Source organism: Bufo bufo, chromosome 2 (assembly GCF_905171765.1).
Source record: "Bufo bufo chromosome 2, aBufBuf1.1, whole genome shotgun sequence".
NCBI lineage: Eukaryota > Metazoa > Chordata > Amphibia > Anura > Bufonidae > Bufo > Bufo bufo.
The window spans coordinates 120,763,235-120,787,959 of NC_053390.1; the positions used below are offsets into that span (position 1 = coordinate 120,763,235).

Consider the following 24,725-nt stretch of genomic DNA (forward strand, 5'->3'; position numbering starts at 1 on the left):
TGGCCTGAGCGAGACAGCGCGGGGCAAGGGGGAGCTTCAGAGCATTAAAAACTCTGATTCTCCACTCATTCATGGTGAATGAGTGCAGATGGGGTTGTGTCCAGAACAACCCCTTTAAGAGGTTTTAAAACAAGAATACATTAACAAATAAATCTCCTGGACCTGATGAGGCTGGTGTACTGGCTGTATAATTTTTTCTGGAACTGCCTCATATTAAAATGAGCTCTAGCTAGAGTCAGAAAATGCTCCAATGATTATACAGCCAAACTTACAGGGATTTTCAATGTACGGTAAGTACACCAACCTCATCAGGTCTAAGATATACGCAGTAATGTATGCAGTTTGTATTGTGACATCTGGTCACAGATCCTCTCTGAGGCCTCACACACACACAATGTATTTCAATGGGTCCGCAAAAAAAAAAAAAAAACAGAAGTTACTCAGTGGGCATTCTGTTTCTGTATGTCAGTATTTCAGTTCCTTAAAAAAAAATAGAACATGTCCTATTTTTGTTCACTTTACGGGCAAGAATAGTACTGTTCTATTAGGGGCCAGCTGTTCCGTTACGCAAAATACGGAATGCACACGGACGTCATCCGTATTTTTTGTGGATCCGTTTTTTGCGGACCGTAAAATACATATGGTCGTGTGCATGAGGCCTGAGAATGCAATTTCATATGCCAGTCGTAGCCTGAGATGCATTACAGTCATATTTAATACATTTGGTGCATTTTAGTTTAGCACAGTCTTTGGCCTCATGCACACAACCGTTGTTTTGGTCCGCATCCAAGCCGCAGTTTTTGCGGCTCGGATGTGGACCCATTCACTTTAATGGCGCCGCAAAAGATGCGGACAGCACTCAGTTTGCTGTCCGCATCCATTGCTCCGTTCCGTCGCCCCGCAAAAAAATATATAACATGTCTTATTCTTTTCCGTTTTGCGGACAAGAATAGGCATTTCTAGAATGGCTATCAGCAAATTGCAGAACCACATGGGCGGCTTCTGTTTTTTTGCGGATCCGCGGTTTGTGGACCGCAAAAAACGGAACAGTCGTGTTCATGAGGCCTTTAGGTGAGAAAACAAAATCTATGCTTATTGCAACATTTTTGGCAGTGGACAATCCACAACCAATACAATTTGGGAGACTAAGCTTTTCATGATGAAATGCACGTCGGGAGAGGCGGGTACCTTACTAATGGCCTTTATCAGTTGTGTTCGCACTAAAGTTAAAAAAGTAGAGTACCTTTAATTTGGGGTCTTATTGATGTGTGTATTGATTGTAGATTGTCCACTTTACAATATTACTTAGTGCATTAGGCATTATATGATTGCACTGCATTGGAACGGTCAGTTTGACACTAAAAGTCCACCTATGAGACTCATGCTGGGTGCTGTGACTCATAGGCCTCTGTAGCTGGCAGGCCCCAAGACCTTTGTAAGGCATCGCAGGGAGCCAATGGGGTGAGAGAGGGAGTCCCCTACCTCTGTAAAGCCCTTAGATGCCGCAATCAGCACTGACCTCAGCATCTAAGAAGTTAATCCACCAGCATTTTCATAGATGTCAGCAGATACAGTAGGGGGGCAGTTATCACGCTAGGCCCCTGCCACTGATGAGCAAGCGCAGCTCAATGTTCAATCAGGGGTTAATAAATTATTTTAATCCCCATTAAAACGATTTTCTTGTATATGCTTTTTCCCCCTGTGGAACTATGGCCATAACTTTTTTCATTTACCATTCACATAGCCATGTGAGACTGTTTTTTTACAGGACAAGTTGTTAATGCGACTATTTAATTTGAATTCAGTGCATTTTTGCATGGATTTGTGCCCATGTTGGCGGTTTTATAGGTGCTATATTACTAATCAGTGTTGCATCGCAGACACAAGCAATAAATGAATTCAAAGATTACCCCCATGTATGTGCATAAAGGAGAAAGTACATTACATAACTATGAGCCCACAATAAAATGGATTGCCACTTACCTTCAGCTGTAGGAGTCATGGTCATCCTCTGGAAATGTTTAAATTCATTCCTGGAACCAAAGGAAAATACCATTAATTAGAGGATCTGTCAACTACTCTAAGCAGAGCAGTATAAAGTGTGAACCCGACCGTACAGACAACCAGCGTCACTTACTGCTATAGAGGATGGAGTTTTACCTTCACCCTCTAACGCGGGGCCACCATCAGGGAAGTACTGGAGGTACTGCTGTAAGGGGTTCAGCTATGAATTTAAAGGGGGTATTCCAGTTGTTAAAATATATCCGATATTCACAAAATAGGGGATTACCATTAAATCTGTGGGGTTCCTACCACTGGGACCCCATCGATCACGAGAACAGGTACCCCACCCCTCATAGTAAGGCCTCATTCACACCTCAGTCAGTGTTTCGGTCAGTGATTTCCATCAGTGAACCAAAACCAGGTGCGGCTTTAAAGGGACACTGACAGGCCAAAACAGCATATATAGTTAGATATATCTCATTACAGGTCTTATACAGTCTTTTAAAAGCATATAAGTATCCCCCCTGTCCACCTTATAAAGAGCGAAATATAAAGTTTTATAACCTGCTTCTCCTGTCAGCAATCTGCCCAAGGGGTGGCGTTTCATGTGAAAATGCGCCCAGCCAGCCTTCCCAACTGCCGTTTGAAGCCCCGCCCAGCTCATCAATATTCACTTCGCTGGGCGGGGCTAGAACTCTCCCCAGTCCCGATCCTGCGCCATTCAATCCTCCGGGCTGCTCTGAACAGTGCATGGCTGAGGCTGCAGCTGCCTCGAAGACGCAGGCTGGTGTGTGTACGCAGGCGCGATCTAACGGCACGGCGGGGCGCAGAAGATTGGGCATGAACGATGCCCGGAGGATTGAATTGCGCAGGATCGGGACTGGGGAGAGTTCTAGCGCACTGAATGTAGGCAGGCTATTATAGATAAATGATAAAGTACATGGAAGATATACTGTATTGGTATTCAGGTTAAATTGCCGTGTTGCCACTTTGCGATAAATAAGTGGGTTTTGGGTTGCAGTTTCGGCACTCGGTCTGTAAAAGGTTCACCATCACTGCAATAAGTGATAGACTCCCCTTAACAGAAGGGTGGCATGGCTTCACATGAAAGGGGCATGGCTTAATGTGTAGTGTCATAACTCTGGCATAATATTCTGTGTCACTCTAAAGTGTGTAAAGTTGGAAAAAAAAACACTGTGATAAATGTGGTACTGGTCTAGACAGTCTAAGTCCGCCATCTATAGGATTAGTAAATCTGGGCATGTGTGATTGACAGAAAAAATGTCACACCCAACAGATCTGGTAGATGAGACATTTCAATCAGATCAGTTGGTCCTTTACACACCAACCTGGGCAGAAATTGGTTGGCTACGTTAATAAAGTTAGGCCTCATTCACACGTCAGTGTTTGGTCAGTGATTTCCATCAGTGACTGTGAGCCAAAACCAGGACTGGAGCCTCCACAGACATAAGGTATAAGGGGAAGATCTGCTCCTGTTCTGTGTTTAAAGGGACACTGACAGGCCAAAACAGCATATATAGTTAGATATATCACATTACAGGTCTTATACAGTCTTTTAAAAGGATATAAGTATCCCCCCTGTCCACCTTATAAAGAGCGAAATATAAAGTTTTATAACCTGCTTCTCCGGTCAGCAATCTGCCCAAGGGGTGGCGTTTCATGTGAAAATGCGCCCAGCCAGCATTCCCAACTGCCGTTTGAACCTGGGGGTGTCTTCTTTCCAAAATGGGGTCACATGTGGGGTCTTTATACTGCCCTGGCATTCTAGGGGCCCCAAAGCGTGAGAAGAAGTCTAGTATCCAAATGTCTAAAAATGCCCTCCTAAAAGGAATTTGGGCACCTTTGCGCATCTAGGCTGCAAAAAAGTGTCACACATCTGGTATCGCCGTACTCAGGAGAAGTTGGGGAATGTGTTTTGGGGTGTCATTTTACATATACCCATGCTGGGTGAGAGAAATATCTTGGTCAAATGCCAACTTTGTATAAAAAAAATGGGAAAAGTTGTCTTTTGTCAAGATATTTCTCTCACCCAGCAAGGGTATATGTAAAATGACACCCCAAAACACATTCCCCAACTTCTCCTGAATACGGCGATACCACATGTGTGACACTTTTTTGCAGCCTAGGTGGGCAAAGGGGCCCACATTCCAAAGAGCACCTTTAGGATTTCACAGGTCATTTACCTACTTACCACACATTAGGGCCCCTGGAAAATGCCAGGGCAGTATAACTACCCCACAAGTGACCCCATTTTGGAAAGAAGACACCCCAAGGTATTCCGTGAGGGGCATGGCGAGTTCCTAGAATTTTTTATTTTTTGTCACAAGTTAGTGGAAAATGCTGATTTTTTTTTTATTTTATTTTTTCATACAAAGTCTCATATTCCACTAACTTGTGACAAAAAATAAAAACTTCCATGAACTCACTATGCCCATCAGCGAATACCTTGGGGTCTCTTCTTTCCAAAATGGGGTCACTTGTGGGGTAGTTATACTGCCCTGGCATTCTAGGGGCCCAAATGTGTGGTAAGGAGTTTGAAATCAAATTCTGTAAAAAATGACCTGTGAAATCCGAAAGGTGCTCTTTGGAATATGGGCCCCTTTGCCCACCTAGGCTGCAAAAAAGTGTCACACATCTGGTATCTCCGTACTCAGGAGAAGTTGGGGAATGTGTTTTGGGGTGTCATTTTACATATACCCATGCTGGGTGAGAGAAATATCTTGGCAAAAGACAACTTTTCCCATTTTTTTATACAAAGTTGGCATTTGACCAAGATATTTCTCTCACCCAGCATGGGTATATATAAAATGACACCCCAAAACACATTCCCCACCTTCTTCTGAGTACGGAGATACCAGATGTGTGACACTTTTTTGCAGCCTAGGTGGGCAAAGGGGCCCATATTCCAAAGAGCACCTTTCGGATTTCACAGGTCATTTTTTACAGAATTTGATTTCAAACTCCTTACCACACATTTGGGCCCCTAGAATGCCAGGGCAGTATAACCACCCCACAAGTGACCCCATTTTGGAAAGAAGAGACCCCAAGGTATTTCGTGATGGGCATAGTGAGTTCATAGAAGTTTTTATTTTTTGTCACAAGTTAGTGGAATATGAGACTTTGTAAGAAAAAAAAAAAAAATCATCATTTTCCGCTAACTTGTGACAAAAAATAAAAAGTTCTATGAACTCACTATGCCCATCAGCGAATACCTTAGGGTGTGTACTTTCCGAAATGGGGTCATTTGTGGGGTGTTTGTACTTTCTGGCCATTGTAGAACCTCAGGAAACATGACAGGTGCTCAGAAAGTCAGAGCTGCTTCAAAAAGCGGAAATTCACATTTTTGTACCATAGTTTGTAAACGCTATAACTTTTACCCAAACCATTTTTTTTTTACCCAAACATTTTTTTTTTATCAAAGACATGTAGAACAATAAATTTAGAGCAAAATTTATATATGGATGTCGTTTTTTTTGCAAAATTTTACAACTGAAAGTGAAAAATGTCATTTTTTTGCAAAAAAATCGTTAAATTTCGATTAATAACAAAAAAAGTAAAAATGTCAGCAGCAATGAAATACCACCAAATGAAAGCTCTATTAGTGAGAAAAAAAGGAGGTAAAATTCATTTGGGTGGTAAGTTGCATGACCGAGCAATAAACGGTGAAAGTAGTGTAGGTCAGAAGTGTAAAAAGTGGCCTGGTCTTTCAGGGTGTTTAAGCACTGGGGGCTGAGGTGGTTAAACAATGCTCTTTGTTGGTCAGCGTCACCCTGAATTCTCTTGGGCCCAAAAGAGGAAAGAATTCTTAGGGCTCATCAAGTGTATACAGGACATATGCATGGTCCCTTTAACCACCTCAGCCCCCCTAGCTTAAACCCCCTTAATGACCAGGCCACTTTTTACACTTCTGACCTACAGTACTTTCACGGTGTATCGACCACCAGAGGACACAGGCAGCTCTGTAAAGTAACACCACTACACTACACCCCCCCCTGTCACTTATTAACCCCTGATCACCCAATATTAGACTCCCTGATCACCCCCCCCTGTCATTGATCACCCCCCTGTAAGGCGATACAACTTACCACCCAAATGAATTTTACCTCCTTTTCTTCTCACTAATAGAGCTTTCATTTGGTGGTATTTCATTGCTGCTGACATTTTTACTTTTTTTGTTATTAATCGAAATTGACCGAATTTTTTGCAAAAAAATGAAATTTATTGTTCTATATGTCTTTGATAAAAAAAAATGCAATAAGTGTATATTTATTGGTTTAAGTAAAATTTATAGCGTTTACAAACTATGGTACAAAAATGTGAATTTCCGCATTTTGAAGCAGCTCTGACTTTCTGAGCACCTGTCATGTTTCCTGAGGTTCTACAATGCCAAGACAGTAAAAACACCCCACAAATGACCCCATTTCGGAAAGTAGACACCCTAAGGTATTCGCTGATGGGCATAGTGAGTTCATAGAACTTTTTATTTTTTGTCACAAGTTAGTGGAAAATGATGATTTTTTTTTTCTTTATTTTTTTTCTTACAAAGTCTCATATTCCACTAACTTGTGACAAAAAATAAAAATTGTGGGGGGAAATAAAAATTTCCATGAAGTCACTATGCCCATCACGAAATACCTTGGGGTGTCTTCTTTCCAAAATGGGGTCACTTGTGGGGTAGTTATACTGCCCTGGCATTTTAGGGGCCTTAATGCGTGAGAAGTAGTTTGAAATTCAAATATGTAAAAAATGTCCTGTTAAATCCTAAAGGTGCTCTTTAGAATTTGGGCCCCTTTGCCCACCTAGGCTGCAAAAAAGTGTCACACATGTGGTATCGCCGAACTCAGGAGAAGTTGGGCAATGTGTTTTGGGGTGTCATTTTACATATACCCATGCTGGGTGAGAGAAATATCTCTCTAAAAGACAACTTTTCCCATTTTTATTTTTTTTTTATTTATTTTTTTATACAAAGTTGTCATTTGACATTTATTTCACCCAGCATGGGTATATGTAAAAAGACACCCCAAAACACATAGCCCTACTTCTCTTAAGTACGGCGATGCCACATGTGTGACACATTTTTGCAGCCTAGGTGGGCAAAGTGGCCCAAATTCTAAAGAGCACCTTTTGGATTTCACAGGGCATTTTTAACACATTTGGATTTCAAACTACTTCTCACGCATTAGGGCCCCTAAAATGCCAGGGCAGCATAAATACCCCACAAGTGACCGCATTTTGGAAAGACAACACCCTAAGGTATTCCGTGAGGGGCATGGCGAGTTCCTAGAATTTTATTTTTTTTTGGCACAAGTTAGCAGAAATTATTATTTATTTATTTTTTTTCTTACAAAGTCTCATATTCCACTAACTTGTGACAAAAAATAAAAACTTCCATGAACTCACTATGCCCATCACGAAATACCTTGGGGTGTCTTCTTTCCAAAATGGGGTCACTTGTGGGGTAGTTATACTGCAAAAGTTATAGCGTTTACAAACTATGGTACAAAAATGTGAATTTCCGCTTTTTGAAGCAGCTCTGACTTTCTGAGCACCTGTCATGTTTCCTGAGGTTCTACAATGCCCAGACAGTACAAACACCCCACAAATGACCCCATTTCGGAAAGTAGACAACCTAAAGTATTCGATGATGGGCATAGTGAGTTCATAGAAGTTTTTATTTTTTGTCACAAGTTAGCGGAAATTGATTTTTTTTTTATTGTTTTTTTTTGTTTTTTTCTTACAAAGTCTCATATTCCACTAACTTGTGACAAAAAATAAAATTTTACATGAACTCACCATGCCCCTCACGAAATACCTTGGGGTGTCTTCTTTCTAAAATGGGGTCACATTTGGGGTATTTATACTGCCCTGGCATTTTAGGGGCCCTAAAGCGTGAGAAGAAGTCTGGAATATAAATGTCTAAAAATTTTTACGCATTTGGATTCCGTGAGGGGTATGGCGAGTTCATGTGAGATTTTATTTTTTGTCACAAGTTAGTGGAATATGAGACTTTGTAAGAAAAAAACAAAAAAAAACAATAAAAAAAAAAAAAAAATTTCCGCTAACTTGTGACAAAAAAAAAAAAATCTTCTATGAACTCGCCATGTCCCTCAAAAGTGATCTTTTTATAGCGCCGCAGCGATTTTACGGTGTTTTTGCAGTGATCAGGAAAAAAAATTCTGTCACTGCGGTGGGGCGGACTGAACGCAAGTGTGCGCACAAGATCAGGCCTGATCGGGCGAACACTGCGTTTTTTGTAGAGCCTATAGAACATGTCCTATTCTTGTCTGCAATTGCAGACAAGAAAAGGCATTTTCTATATAGTTCTGGCAATGTGCGGATCCGCAAAATGCGGAAAGCACATTGCCGGTGTCCGTGTTTTGCGGATCCGTGGATCCGCAAAACACATACCGATGTCTGAATGGAGCCTTACAGGGGGGTGATCAATGACAGGGGGGGTGATCAATGACAGGGGGGGTGATCAGGGAGTATAATATGGGGTGATCAGGGGTTAATAAGTGACAGGGGGGGGGGGGGGTAGTGTAGTGGTGTTACTTTACAGAGCTGCCTGTGTCCTCTGGTGGTCGATCCAAGCAAAAGGGACCACCAGAGGACCAGGTATATTAGACGCTGTTAACAAAACAGCGTCGAATATACCTTTCAGGGGTTAAAAATAAAATAAAATCGGATCTACAGCCTGCCAGCGAATGATCGCCGCTGGCAGTCTGTAGATCAGCTCGTTTACCTGCAGTTCCTGTGAACGCGCGCTTCTGTGTGTGCGCGTTCACAGGAAATCTCGCGTCTCGCGAGATGACGCGCCGGCGCGTCTAGGAGGAAAGAATTGACCGCCTCCGGAACGCAATCCTGCGTTAGGCGGTCCGGAGGCGGTTAAAAGTGTTTTCCGAGATTTCAATACTGATGACCTATCCTCAGGATCTCATCAGTGGGGGTCCGACACCTGGGACCCCCGCAGATCAGCGGTTTGATAAGTCACCGGCGCTCCTATGAGTGCTATGGCCTTCTCAAGAGCTCACCAAGCACAGCGCCATACATTGTACAGCGGTTGTGCTTAGTAACGTAGTTAGCCCCAGTCACTTCTATGTGTCTGAACTGCGCCTAGGTCACGTGACTGATAAACGTGTCATCACTGGGCCTAGGAAAAGCGGAGAGAAGGCCGTGGCACTACTGCGAGCGCCGGTGGCTACTCAAACAGCTGATCGGTGGGGGTCCCAGGTATCAGACCCCAACGATAAGATACTGATGACCTATCCAGAAAAAATACATTTTCGACCTAGCAGTGTACATGGAATCTAGAGAACACTGAGGGCAAAAAACATGCATACAGACCCTTTAAGCGAGAATTTTCATAGGTGCAAACAGCTCCTACAAATTTGGGATGTCCAAGCTGAAAAAAAGTGGGGCTTATATGTACCCCACTCAGATGGGCAGTCCCACATGATTTGTGGGCGTCCCCAGGGTAAGCATGAATTCTGTGACTTTTTTTGGTGTACATTGTTGCAAATTAAGACATGCCCCATTTCCCGCTAATCCATCCCCCATCAGTAAAAAACAAATAGTAATAATTAGGGATTATCCAGTATTTTTATATTCATGGCTTATTCCTGGGATAGTCCATCAAATTCTGATTGTCGGGGGACTGACACAGCAATTATCAGCTATTCTGGAGGCGCTCCGGTTCCAGAGGTGCTGCAGTAACCAGCAGACAAGCCGTGTAATTTTGGCACCACTGCTAGGTGGGATTGTGAGGCGATTACCCCCTGCCTATTAGATGTGAATGGCCTATCCTCAGGTTCAACATATTGGACAACACCTTTAATAAATATAGTGCAAAGCAAGTTGTAGCTTTTTTTTTGCAGCAAGTTAAAAGATTTTTCCATCATTTTCTTACTAATGGCCTAGCCTCTGGATAGCTCATCAGTATCTGATCAGTGGGGGTCTGATCTGCTGTTTGAGAAGGCAGCGGTGCTCCTGTGAGGGGTTCGGCCGTCTCACACTTTATAAAGCACAGCGCTGTACACCAATCAGAAGGACAGGTCATCATTATGAAAATCTCGGAAAACCTAAGGGGTTGTCCGGGTTCAGAGCTGAACCTGAACATATCCCCTTTTCTTCACCTTTCCAGCCCCTCCGAGATGGGCGAGGGCTTTTTCAGCAGATCCTGTGATATACCGGGTCTCTGCTAGGTGGAGGCTTCTATCTAGCAGTATTCCTGGTAGTGTTGCACCGGGTAGCGAACTTTCGATACCCAATCAATACTTTTGTACATGGATCGATAAGATACCAGCATTTGCAATTTCCTGAGGGTCGCCTCCTCATTGGTGACTTCCGATCGGAGCCCTAGCAGTGAAATTGCGATGCTTCAATCAGTTACCATGGCAGCCAGGGCGCTACTGAGGCCATCCATGGGGCTGCCATAGTAAGTTCACTGCTGCTGTGCGCACAAAGCCCAGGGCAGCAGAGACCGTGTAAAATCCTATTCACCCTTAGGCCTCTTGCACATCACCAAATGTATTTTGCGGGCCGCAAAAAAACGGATCCGAAAAAGAAATATAGCTGAAGTCCGTGTGCATTCTGTATTTTGCGGTACGGAACAGCTGGCCCCTAATAGAACAGTACTACCCTTGTCTGTAATGCGGACAATATATATTAATGCTAAGTATGGCCTAGACCTATCTCGACCCAGGTATAAAGTGTGTATTAAAACTTCACTTTTAATTTGACATAATGATAAAATGGCTGTGAGCCATAACAAACAATTAAAACACTTTGTTTCCACCCCAAAGAGTTGACAACTTAGGCTACTTTCACACTTGCGTTTGGGGTTCCGCTTGTGAGATCCGTTTGAGGGCTGTTCATCCCCAATGCATTCTGAATGGATAAGGATCCGTTCAGAATGCATCAGTTTGGCTCCGTTCCGCCTCCATTCCGCTCTGGAGGCGGACACCAAAACGCAGCTTGCAGCGTTTTGGTGTCCACCTGGCCGTGCAGAGCCAAACGGATCCGTCCAGACTTACAATGCAAGTCAATGGGGACGGATCCGTTTGACGTTGACACAATATGGTGCAATTGCAAACGGATCCGTCCCCCATTGACTTTCAATGTAAAGTCAGGAGTCCCTATTAATATACCATCGGATCTAAGTTTTCTCCAATCTGATGGTATATTTTAACTTGAAGCGTCCCCATCACCATGGGAACGCCTCTATGTTAGAATATACTATCAGATTTGAGTTAGATAGAAAACTCTGATCCGACAGTATATTCTAACACAGAGGCGTTCCCATGGTGATGGGGACGATTCAAGTTAGAATATACAGAGAACTGTGGACATAACTGCCCCCTGCTGCCTGGCAGCACCTGATCTCTTACAGGGGTCTGTGATCCGCACAATTAACCTGGGTGCTCCTCATCCTCTGGATCCGGCAAACGTATGCCAACTGATGAGTCTTAAAAATGCCTGAACAGTCAAAAAAATGCATTGAAATGCCGGATTCGTCTTTCCGGTGTCATCCGGCAAAACGGATCCGGCATTTATTTTTTTCAGCCTGCGCATGCGCAGACTGGAAGGACGGATCCGGTATTTTGAATGTCGAATCCAGCACTAATACATTCCTATGGGGGAAATAAATGCCGGATCCGGCAAGTCTTCAGTTTTTTTGGGCTGGAGATAAAACCGTAGCATGCTACGGTTTTATCTTTTGCCTGATCAGTCAAAAAGACTGAACTGAAGACACCCTGATGCATCCTGAACGGATTACTCTCCATTAAGAATGCATGGGGATAAAACTGATCAGTTCTTTTCCGGTATAGAGAGACCTGTAGACGAAACTTAGTGCCGGAATAGAAAAATGCTAGTGTGAAAGTACCCTAAGGGCTCTTTCACACTTGCGTTGTCCGGATCCGGCGTGTACTCCATTTGCCGGAATTACACGCCGGATCCGGAAAAACGCAAGTGAAGACGGATCCGTCTTCAAAATGCGTTCAGTGTTACTATGGCAGCCAGGACGCAATTAAAGTCCTGGTTGCCATAGTAGTAGTGGGGAGCGGGGGAGCAGTATACTTACAGTCCGTGCGGCTCCCGGGGCGCTACAGAATGACGTCAGAGCGCCCCATGCTCATGGATGACGTGTCCATGCGATCACGTCATCCATGCGCGTGGGGCGCCCTGACGTCACTCTGGAGCGCCCGGGGAGCCGCACGGACGGTAAGTATACTGCTCCCCACTACACTTTACCATGGCTGCCAGGACTTTAGCGTCTTGGCAGTCATGGTAACCATTCAGAAAAAGCTAAACGTCGGATCCGGCAATGCGCCGAAACGACGTTTAGCTTAAGGCCGGTTCCGGATTAATGCCTTTCAATGGGCATTAATTCCGGATCTGGCCTTGCGGCAAGTGTTCAGGATTTTAGGCCGGAGCAAAAAGCGCAGCATGCTGCGGTATTTTCTCCGGCCAGAAAACTTTCCGGTCCGGAACTGAAGACATCCTGATGCATCCTGAACGGATTTCTCTGCATTCAGAATGCATTAGGATAAAACTGAACGGAAATGCGGAAACGGAATGCACACTGAGTAACTTCCGTTTTTTTTTGCAGATCCATTGAAGTGAATGGTTCCGCAAAAAAAATATATGTTTGTGTGCATGAGCCCTTAGGGTGAACAGGATAAGGGTCCTACCCCCCCGCCCCCCCCTAAGGGGGCTAACAGTTATAAAAAAATAAAAAAAATGTAAAAACAAAATATTTAAAAAAGTTTAAATCACCCCGTTTCCCAATTTTACATATAAAAATATAGAAACAATAAAAAAATTATTTTTTTTTTTACATATAACTAGGGATCAGCGAATCCGAAGTCGATTCGCATAAAACTTTGTTATAATACTGTATGGAATTAGAATGTATTGGCGCCGATGAGCCGAAGTTATTGCTTTGCAAAGTCTCACGAGACTTCACGTAATAACTTCATAAATTAATTTATACTGTAAAAAACTATTTCCTGAACTCTGCTTAGTTTCCAAGTGGTGCCTTGGAACTGAACCAGAGTTCGGGAAATTGTTTTTCACAGTATAAATTAATTTCTGAAATTATGAGAAGTCTCGCAAAGTCGATTTGCTCATCTCTACATATAACATATTACGTATCACCTACTAGAAGGAACGACAGAATGGAATGCCCATAGAGAATAATGGACCAGAGTGGAATGCTCATAGAGAATAATGGAAATGTAATATTTGAATTAGAGACAAAACCATTTGACATATCTAATAATTATTAGCAGGCTTACTCTCCAAGTTCAGTGGGATTATTTAATGTTCAGATTAAGTAGAATTATCACTGTTTTCTGCAGAATGACACAAAGGAATGCCTATAGACTTTAACAGTAAAGTGGAATGCCCATAGAGAATAATGGACCAGAGTGGAATGCCCATAGAGAATAATGGAAATGTAATATTTGAATGAGAGACAAAACCATTTGACATATCTAATAATTATTTAGCAGGTTTAAGCTACTTTCACACTAGCGTTCGGAGCGGATCCGTCTGATGTTTCATCAGACGGATCCGCTCCGATAATGCAGACGTTTGCATCCGTTCAGAACGGATCCGTCTGCATTATTACTTAGAAAATTTTCTAAGTCTGAAAGTAGCCTGAGCGGATCCGTTCAGACTTTACATTGAAAGTCAATGGGGAACGGATCCGCTTGAAGATTGAGCCATATAGTGTCATCTTCAAGCGGATCCGTCCCCATTGACTTCCATTATAAGTCTGGACGGATCCGCTTGCCTCCGCACAGCCAGGCGGGCACCCGAACGCTGCAAGCAGCGTTCAGGTGTCCGCTCACTGAGCGGAGCGGAGGCTGAGCGCTGGCAGGCGGATGCATTCTCAGTGGATCCGCCTCCACTGAGAATGCATTAGGGCCAGACGGATGCGTTCGGGGCCGCTCGTGAGCCCCTTCAAACGGAGCGCACGAGCGGACACCCGAACGCTAGTGTGAAAGTAGCCTTACTCTCCAAGTTCAGTGGGATTATTTAATGTTCAGATTACGTGGAATTATCTTTGTTTTCTGCAGAATGACAAGGGTGAATGACACAAAGGAATGCCCATAGACTATAATGGGAAGTAAACTAGGAGCTCATTTGCAGGTAAATCTGTGTTATGTAGGACATTAACCTTTACCGCAAGTGTTCCCTGGGTAGAGTAGCATATTGTAAAATGAAAATTACCTTTGATTATAACCGTTTTTTATATAATGCAAAGGTGATGGAATGCCCATAGTCTATAATGGGAAGTAAAACGTGACTTGGTGCCTGAACCATTCAACACAAATAAATCTGTAGCAGGCTTACTCTTCAAATCCAGTGGGATTATTTAAAATTGAGATTAAGTGGGTTTATCATGTTAATGTCCTACATAACACAGATTTACCTGCAAATGAGCTCAGAGTTTACTTCCCATTATAGTCTATAGGCATTCCTTTGTGTCATTCACCCTCGTCATTCTGCAGAAAACAGTGATAATTCCACGTAATCTGAACATTAAATAATCCCACTGAATTTGGAGAGTAAGGCCTCCTGCACACGACAGTATTTTTTCACTGTCCGCAAAACGGTGTTCCGTTGGTCCGTGATCCGTGACCGTTTTTTCGTCTGTGGGTCATCCTTGATTTTTGGAGGATCCACGGACATGAAAAATGAAAAAAAAAATCTAAGTCAAGTTTGCCATTGAAATGATAGGAAAAAACGGACACGGATCACAGACGCGGATGACAATCTTGTGTGCATCCGTGATTTTTCACGGACCCATTGACTTGAATGGGTCCGCGAACCGTTGACCGTGAAAAAAATAGGACAGGTCATATTTTTTTCACGGCCAGGAAACACGGATCACGGATGCGGCTGCCAAACGGTGCATTTTCCGATTTTTCCACGGACCCATTCAAAGTCAATGGGTCCACGAAAAAAAACGGAAAACTGAACCACGGACACGGATGCACACAACGGTCGTGTGCAGGAGGCCTAAGCCTGCTAATAATTATTAGATATGTCAAATGGTTTTGTCTCTAATTCAAATATTACATTTCCATTATTCTCTATGGGCATTCCACTTTCGTGTTAAAGTCTATGGGCATTCCACTCTGTCATTCCTTTTAGTAGGTCCCCGTATCACCAGAACTAAAAAGTCAAAACGACTAAAATATTAAAAAATATCTCCTATGTGGTGAACGCCGTAACAAAAAAATAAAAAACAAGCAATTCCCCCCAAAAAATAGGATAGGACTGTTCCATTATGGGCTGGATGTTCCATAAAATGCTGAATGCACGCGGCTTTTTTGGCGTTTTATTTTTTTCGTGTGGTATCAGATGGTATCAAGTATGGCAATACTTTTATATGGCATCAAAATCGAATCAAAATTTTGGTATCATGACAACACTAGTTCCTGGTGACGTCAGCGGCACTAATGGGTGGGATTTAGTGCTGCCCTTGCCTGTAAAATGGCTAGGGCAGTACTAAAGCCCGCCCATTAGTGCTGGTGACATCACCAGGAACACTGCTAGGAGGAAGCCTCTGTCTAGGAGTGTAAAAAGGTAAACAAAAAAGCCCCTGCTCTGTGCGATACAGGGCAAGGAAGAGCATTTCATCTCAGAGGGGCTAAGTAGGGGAAGAATGGGATATATCGGGTTCAGCTCTCAACCCGGACAACCCCTGGTACATTTTGGTTAGTAAGTCTCCGCATTGTCGCATCCTAATCCACACCCCCTTCCGCAGCAGTTCCAATAGTACTGTGCTGCTGCAAATTAAAACACAGGGAGATTTATCAAACTGATGTAAAGTAGAACTGGCTAAGTTGCCCATAGCAACCAATCAGATTCCACCTTTCATTTTCCGAAGTAGCTGTGAAAGATGAAAGGAGGAATCTGATTGGTTGCTACGGGCAACTTAGCCAGTTCTACTTGACAGCACTTTGATCCCCCCAATATTACATGGCGCTGACGGTTTCGCCCCGGCATACCTAAGCAGAGGCCAGGGCAGCGTCCCAGCCTTCCCTATCCCCTGGCCCGGCGGACACACGGCCACTATGGAGTTCAGCAGCATACTCTTCATCCCGGCGGACACCTTCCTTGCCTTGCAGGCTTGCAGAGGGTGACTGCGCAGCTAACGGGAGGAAGGGCTTGTGTGGGCGGGAACACGTGTGTGTGTGCGGAGGAGACACCTTCAGCAAGCTTTGCGCCTCCCAGTCTTTGTGGCACTACAAGTCTCAGCACGCACGGTGGCCGCACAGTGACATTGAGAAGCGCACGTAGTGCGGGAGGGCAACTAGAACTACGCAGGACAATCCGCCCGCAGACGTTTAGTTTTCGCGCCACGTTTCTAAGCCCCGCCCAGTGAACTTTGGATAAACAAAGTGCCGCTCGCGGCCTCGGTTAATACCGCCTCCCTGCCTCCTCCGTCCAATCAGCGCTGCTCACTGGGGAAGTGGGCGTGGTCTGTTCCTTCCAGTAGCGCCGCTGTCATCCAGCACAGTAGTGAAAGCTGCAAAATGCGGCGGCAGAAGTCGGGCCGGCCCAAGGCTGCAGGCCTAACGCAGCGTGTGATCAGTCACTTCTTCAAACCTCAGGGCGGTGAGGCTAAGCAGTCGGGGGCAGCCAGCAGCTCTGCGCAGGTCAGAGGAGTTCCAACTTATCAGGGGGAAGGGGACAGCGAGAGGCGTGTAGGTGTAGACCCCCAGTGTGTTACTAGGGGTGGGGGACACCATAACGCAGGTAGACAGGCCATAACACAGGTAGACGGGCCATAACACAGGTAGACGGACCATCTATTGGACTGCACAGCACATGGAAGGAGTGGCGGTCACTGTGTCTGCAGGGACGTGTGTGATCCCAGCTCGTACATAGATTCCCACGTACAGGTATTTTGTGGCATTCTTTAGCAGTTTTGAGTTTTTACTGCCATTTTCTGTTGCAAACACGTCAGCTCCAGGTGTTAAAAGAAAGTCCCCTTCTTTTTTTTTTTTTTTTTTGTGTCTGGCATTTTTTTAAAGACACAGTGGCCCAGATTTACTGATTGCGTAGATGACGTCAGCTTGGACAGTCTGTCTAGTCCTGCGGCAGATCACAGGGGCTCGGGCTGGATGGTGGGACAGACACTTTTCACGGACTCTATACCAACTATGGGGCGATTACTTTGAGATACATTTTTACACCAGAATTGAGGTGCATCCAGCCCCGTCTCCTTGTCAAACATGTTGGGGGGGGGAGTGAAGATTTGCACTGCTTTAGGCCTCATGCACACGACCGTGGTGTGTTTTTCGGTCCGCAAACTGCAGATCCACAAAACACGGATGGCGTCCATGTGCGGCACGGACAGCCATTGATATAACTGCCTATTCTTGTCTGCAAAATGGACAAGAATAGGACACGTAGCAGAGCAACGAATGCGGACAGCACATCTTTTGTGGCCCCGTTGAAGTGAATAGGTCCGCATCCAAGCCGTGAAAAAACTGCGGACCATTACAGTCGTGTGCATGAGGCCTTATTAGACGGTTTTTTAGCACAGGTACATCCAGCGCGCAAGTTAAAGGGAACCTGTCACCATGTTCTGACATATAAAACCAAATGTACCTTATCCCTTTAAGGACCCATGACGTAGCTGTACGTCATGGGTCTGATCCCTAAACATGGCGCCCGCTCGCGTGTGCAGCAGGCGCCTTAGCTGCGGTGTCTCTGCTATTTTAAATAGCAGCGACCCGCGGCATATGTATGCAATCAGCCATAAGGCTGATCGCATACATCTTACCTTTCAGATGCCATGGTCAAATGTGACCACGGCATCTGCGCAGACCGGAACCGGAAGTCACGCGTTTCCGGTCCGGTAACAGCGTTCCCTGGCTGAGATCGGGGGACCTGTTACCTTGAGCTAATTGACCGAAGCCTCAAGTAGGCTTCAGAGCCAATTAGATGTATATATCAATACAGGCCACTAGGTGGCAGCCTTGTATTGATATAGTGCAAATGAAGTCTTCAATGATGGCTCACTGAATACTATTGGCAATCATTCGATTGCCCATGTTATTGTCACCCAAGGTGACGTGAAAAAAAATAAAAAGTTTTTACAAATATAAAAAATAAAACAAAAAAAACCCTAAAAGTTCAAATCACCCCCTTTCCTTAAAATAAAAATACTTAACCAATAAAAAAATAAACATCATGGGCATCGCTGCGTGTGAAAACGCCCATACTTTTAAAATATACCAATATTAATGGCATACGGCAAATGGCGTAGCGGGGAAAAAAATAAAAACGGCCAATTTGCAATTTTTTTGTCACTTCAACTATCAAATTTTTTTAAATAAAAAGTGATCAAAAAGTCGCATACACTTAAAATTAGTATCACTGAAAAGAACAGATCGTCCCGCAAAAAAAATGAGCCTTCATACAGCCCTATACACATGGCTAGAAAAAAGTTATAGGGGTCAGAATATGGTTATGGAAAAAAAAAATTCCTCAAAGGTTTAAAAAAAAAAATTCCAGTATTAAAACGCAAGAAAAATTATACAAGTGTGGTATCGTTGGAACCGTCCTGACCTGGAGAATGAAAATAACAGGCCAATTTTACTGCATAGTGTACAGTGTAAAAAAATAAAATAAAAACCTTTATCAGAATTGCATTTTTTCCCAATTCTACCCCATTTGGAATTTTTTTCCTGCTCCCTACTACATGATATGCAACCGTAAATGGTGCCATTAGAAAGTACATCTTGTCCCCCAAAAAATAAGCCCTCATAAGGCTATGTGAATAGAAAAAAAGAAAAGTTAGGACTGTGGGAACGCGGGGAGTGAAAAACGAAAACGCAAAAATGTAAAATCCCATGGTCCTTAAGGGGTTAATGCTTGTTTCCCTGTATCCCAGCGATCGATCCATGATCTTCTCGGGGCTAACCTGTCCTATTTTATCGCCCTATAGCGCTTTCCTGCCTTTTATGCTAATTAACAGAAAAGAGTCATATTTCACATGCTTGACCATAGAAGAGTCATGTTTTCCCCGAGTCGAGCTCCGTCTAAGAAACGCCCCTACAGATAACATCTTGCGTGAGCTTACTTGCTTTGAGTCATGGTAAGCACGCCCTCTAACCGTCCCCTCTTTTGATAGATTGACAGCCTGCAGTGTGGCCGGGATCGCATAAGTCTCGCGCATGTGTGGTGCGCTCCTTGGTAAGGCGCGATCCTGTCACTGCGCATGCGCGAGACTTGTGCCATCCTGGCCGCGCTGTAGGCTGTCAATCTAACAAAAGAGGGGACGGTTAGGGGGCGTGCCTACCTACATTCGAAGCAAGGGAGCATCATTTGCATACAACCTGCAGGGGAATAAAAGTTTTTTACAGCGATCATGCGCCTCAGACATCTTACACAAGAACATCATTAGAAGCCGGAACAGCTTTGAGGTACTGCTGGCGGTTTATGATCCATTTTGGTGCTGACAGGTTCCCTTTAAAGGGGTTGTCCAAGTTGTACAGTGGGATGCGAAAGTTTGTGTAACCTTGTTAATCGTCATGATTTTCCTGTATAAATCGTTGGTTGTTACGATAAAAAATGTCAGTTAAATACACTGATCAAAAAAATAAAGGGGACACTTAAACAACACAATGTAACTCCAAGTCAATCACACTTCTGTGAAATCAAACTGTCCACTTAGGAAGCAACACTGAGTGACAATCAATTTCACATGCTGTTGTGCAAATGGGATAGACAACAGGTGGAAATTATAGGCAATTAGCAAGACACCCCCAATAAAGGAGTGGTTCTGCAGGTGGTGACCACAGTACACTTCTCAGTTCCTATGCTTCCTGGCTGATGTTTTGGTCACTTTTGAATGCTGGCGGTGCTTTCCCTCTAGTGGTAGCATGAGACGGAGTCTACAACCCACACAAGTGGCTCAGGTAGTGTAGCTTATCCAGAATGGCACATCAATGCGAGCTGTGGCAAGGTTTGCTGTGTCTGTCAGCGTAGTGTCCAGAGCATGGAGGCGCTACCAGGAGACAGGCCAGTACATCAGGAGACGTGGAGGAGGCCGTAGGAGGGCAACAACCCAGCAGCAGGACCGCTACCTCTGCCTTTGTGCAAGGAGAAACAGGAGGAGCACTGCCAGAGCCCTGCAAAATGACCTCCAGCAGGCCACAAATGTGCATGTGTCTGCTCAAACGGTCAGAAACAGACTCCATGAGGGTGATATGAGGGCCCGACGTCCACAGGTGGGGGTTGTGCTTACAGCCCAACACCGTGCAGGACGTTTGGCATTTGCAGAGAACACCAAGATTGGCAAATTCGCCACTGGCACCCTGTGCTCTTCACAGATGAAAGCAGGTTCACTCTGAGCACATGTGACAGACGTGACAGAGTCTGGAGACGCCGTGGAGAACGTTCTGCTGCCTGCAACAACCTCCAGCATGACCGGTTTGGCATTGGGTCAGTAATGGTGTGGGGTGGCATTTCTTTGGAGGGCCGCACAGCCCTCCATGTGCTCGCCAGAGGTAGCCTGACTGCCATTAGGTACCGAGATGAGTTCCTCAGACCCCTTGTGAGACCATATGCTGGTGCGGTTGGCCCTGGGTTCCCCCTAATGCAAGACAATGCTAGACCTCATGTGGCTGGAGTGTGTCAGCAGTTCCTGCAAGATGAAGGCATTGATGCTATGGACTGGCCCGCCAGTTCCCCAGACCTGAATCCAATTGAGCACATCTGGGACATCATGTCTCGCTATATCCACCAACGTCACGTTGCACCACAGACTGTCCAGGAGTTGGCAGATGCTTTAGTCCAGGTCTGGGAGGAGATCCCTCAGGAGACCGTCCGCCACCTCATCAGGAGCATGCACAGGAGTTGTAGGGAGGTCATACAGGCACGTGGAAGCCACACACACTACTGAGCCACATTTTTACTTGTTTTAAGGACATTACATCAAAGTTGGATCAGCCTGTAGTGTGTTTTTCCACTTTAATTTTGAGTGTGACTCCAAATCCAGACCTCCATGGGTTGAAAAATTTGATTTCCATTTTTTTATTTTTGTGTGATTTTGTTGTCCACACATTCAACTATGTAAAGAACAAAGTATTTCAGAAGAATATTTAATTAATTCAGATCTAGGATGTGTTATTTTTGTGTTCCCTTTATTTTTTTGAGCAGTGTATATCATATAGGAGACACACACAGTGATATTTGAGAAGTGAAATGAAGTTTATTGGATTTACAGAAAGTGTGCTATAATTGCTTAAACAAAATTAGGCAGGTGCATAAATTTGGGCACCACAAAAAAGAAATGAAATCAATATTTAGTAGATCCTCTTTTTGCAGAAATTACTGCCTCTAAACGCTTCCTGTAGGTTCCAATGAGAGTCTGGATTCTGGTTGAAGGTATTTTGGACCATTCCTCTTTACAAAACATCTTTAGTTCATTCAGGTTTGATGGCTTCCGAGCATGGACAGCTCTCTTTAAGTCACACCACAGATTTTCAATTATATTCAGGTCTGGGGACGGAGATGGCCATTCCAGAACGTTGTACTTGTTCCTCTGCATAAATGCCTTAGTGGATTTTGAGCAGTGTTTAGGGTCGTTGTCTTGTTGAAAGATCCAGCCCCGGCGCAGCTTCAGCTTTGTCACTGATTCCTGGACATTGGTCTCCAGAATCTGCTGATACTGAGTGGAATCCATGCGTCCCTCAACTTTGACAAGATTCCCAGTCCCTGCACTGGCCACACAGCCCCACAGCATGATGGAACCACCACCATATTTTACTGTAGGTAGCAGGTGTTTTTCTTGGAATGCTGTGTTCTTTTTCCTCCATGCATAACGCCCCTTGTTATGGCCAAATAACTCAATTTTAGTTTCATCAGTCCACAGCACCTTATTCCAAAATGAAGCTGGCTTGTCCAAATGTGCTTTATCCCACCTCAAGAGGCACTTTTTGTGCTGTGGGCGGAGAAAAGGCTTCCTCTGCATCACTCTCGCATACAGCATCTCCTTGTGTAAAGTGCGCCGAATGGTTGAACGATGCACAGTGACTCCATCTGCAGCAAGATGATGTTGTAGGTCTTTGGTGCTGGTCTGTGGGTTGACTCTGACTGTTCTCACCATTCGTCGCTTCTGTCTATCCGAGATTTTTCTTGGTCTGCCACTTCGAGCCTTAACTTGAACTGAGCCTGTGGTCTTCCATTTCCTCAATATGTTCCTAACTGTGGAAACAGACAGCTGAAATCTCTGAGACAGCTTTCTGTATCCTTCCCCTAAACCATGATGGTGAGCAATCTTTGTCTTCAGGTCATTTGAGAGTTGTTTTGAGACCCCCATGTTGCTACTCTTCAGAGAAAATTAAAAGAGGAGGGAAACTTACAATTGACCCCCTTAAATACTCTTTCTCATAATTGGATTCACCTGTGTATGTAGGTCAGGGGTCACTGAGCTTACCAAGCCAATTTGAGTTCCAATAATTAGTGCTAAAGGTTTTGGAATCAATACAATGACAACAGTGCCCAAATTTATGCACCTGCCTAATTTTGTTTAAACAATTATAGCACACTTTCTGTCAGGGTGGGCTTGATTTAAATCATAGTTTTCTACATAAAGACTAATTCTTGCTGGTATAACTTATAATATGCAAGTAGATGAAGATTTAAACAACTTTTCCTATTAGTTTGATTAGGTTGATTCTGCATTCATAGGTTTGTAGAAGTTAAGATTAAGGTATTTTTCTCAACTCTGTTCATGTTTTAACATTTTTGCTGTGAAGAAGAGGCATGTGATCTCTGCTGAGTCTAATTCAGTTTTGAGAACTTCAAAAGTAAACCAAGCATCTGTGATAATATCTTGTAGGCAGAGAAACTGCCCAATAATCTTACAAAAACCTCTGGAAGAGCATGACATTGTGAATGGATTAATGGAATTTATTTACCAAAAAAATTACACATATAGAAACATAGAATGTGTCGGCAGATAAGAACCATTCGGCCCATCTAGTCTGCCCAATATACTGAGTACTATGGATAGCCCCTGGCCCTATCTTATATGAAGGATGGCCTTATGCCTATCCCATGCATGCTTAAACTCCTTCACTGTATTTGCAGCTACCACTTAGTAACATAGTATATAAGGCCGAAAAAAGACATTTGTCCATCCAGTTCGGCCTGTTATCCTGCAAGTTGATCCAGAGGAAGGCAAAAAAAACCCTGTGAGGTAGAAGCCAATTTTCCTCACTTTAGGGGAATAAAAAATTCCTTCCCGACTCCAATCAGGCAATCAGAATAACTCCCTGGATCAACGACCCCTCTCTAGTAGCTATATCCTGTAATATTATTACGCTCCAGAAATACATCCAGGCCCCTCTTGAATTCCTTTATTGTACTCACCATCACCACCTCCTCAGGCAGAGAGTTCCATAGTCTCACTGCTCTTACCGTAAAGAATCCTCTTCTATGTTTGTGTACAAACCTTCTTTCCTCCAGACGCAGAGGATGTCCCCTCGTCACAGTCACAGTCCTGGGGATAAATAGATGATGGGATAGATCTCTATACTGACCCCTGATATATTTATACATATTAATTAGATCTCCCCTCAGTCGTCTTTTTTCTAACTTGAATAACCCTAATTTTGATAATCTTTCAGGGTACTATAGTTGCCCCATTCCAGTTATTACTTTAGTTGCCCTCCTCTGGACCCTCTCCAGCTCTGCTATGTCTGCCTTGTTCACTGGAGCCCAGAACTGTACACAGTACTCCATGTGTGGTCTGACTAGTGATTTGTAAAGTAGTAGGACTATGTTCTTATCACGGGCATCTATGCCCCTTTTGATGCAACCCATTATCTTATTGGCCTTGGCAGCAGCTGCCTGACACTGTTTTTTGCAGCTTAGTTTGCTGTTTATTAAAATTCCTAGATCCTTTTCCATGTCAGTGTTACCGAGTGTTTTACCATTTAGTATGTACGGGTGACTTGCATTATTCCTTCCCATGTGCATAACTTTACATTTGTCAGTGTTAAACCTCATCTGCCACTTATCTGCCCAAACCTCCAATCTATCCAGATCCCTCTGTAGTAGTATACTGTCCTCTTCAGTGTTAAAGGGATTCTGTCACCAGTTTTTTACCCCCCCATTTAAAAATATGGTTATGCTCATGGAGCACTAGCGATTCCTAATGTGGTCTTATAACCGAAATCTGTAGGCTCATTTTGTCTAAAAAACGTTATAACTAACCTGTCATTCATCTCACAAAGGTGCCCAAGGGGATGCTCATGTCTTCCAGATGCCGCCCGCACCCGCCACCGTTCGTGCCCAGCTCCTCCTTTGCTGTCATCAGCGCTGCCTCAGAATCCTTTGCTACGCCTCCGGCTCTCCCTCACTCCCCCCTCCTTCTTCTCTAACATCCCGCGCGTGCGCACAGGCCTGTGCCTGATGCGCACATGCGGACTTCTCCGTTCGGCTTCATGGAGCGAAGTGCGCATGCGCCGGCACTTCGCTCAACCTCCCGATGACCTGAACACTGGCGCCAGCCTGTCAGAGGCCTGTGCGCACGCGGAATGTTAGAGAAGAAGGAGGGGGGAGTGAGGGAGAGCCGGAGGCGTAGCAAAGGATTCTGAGGCGGCGCTGATGACAGCAAAGGAGGAGCTGGGCACGAACGGCGGCGGGTGCGGACGGCATCT

At 44.3% G+C, this 24,725-nt stretch overlaps 2 protein-coding genes across 6 annotated transcripts in view; one reads left to right on the plus strand and one right to left on the minus strand.

Moving 5' to 3' along the window:
* Positions 1 to 16,392, minus strand: part of DHFR (dihydrofolate reductase) — an 88,990-nt gene extending 72,598 nt beyond the window's left edge. Inside the window, exons 1-2 of the mRNA XM_040421495.1 lie at positions 16,050 to 16,392; positions 1,984 to 2,033 (exon numbers count right to left, since the gene is read on the minus strand). Coding sequence (XP_040277429.1) covers positions 1,984 to 2,033; positions 16,050 to 16,141 — 142 coding nt within the window. The 5' untranslated portion in view covers positions 16,142 to 16,392. The remainder of the gene's footprint in view (positions 1 to 1,983; positions 2,034 to 16,049) is intronic.
* A 60-nt stretch (positions 16,393 to 16,452) lies between these two features.
* MSH3 (mutS homolog 3) overlaps positions 16,453 to 24,725 on the plus strand; it is a 211,618-nt gene continuing 203,345 nt past the window's right edge. For all 5 annotated transcript variants that reach the window (XR_005776986.1, XR_005776987.1, XR_005776988.1 and 2 more), the window contains exon 1: positions 16,453 to 16,700. Coding sequence is in view for 2 of the 5 variants with exons in the window: in XM_040421493.1 (XP_040277427.1) it covers positions 16,578 to 16,700 (123 nt within the window). In the remaining 3 variants the exon portion in view is untranslated. The remainder of the gene's footprint in view (positions 16,701 to 24,725) is intronic.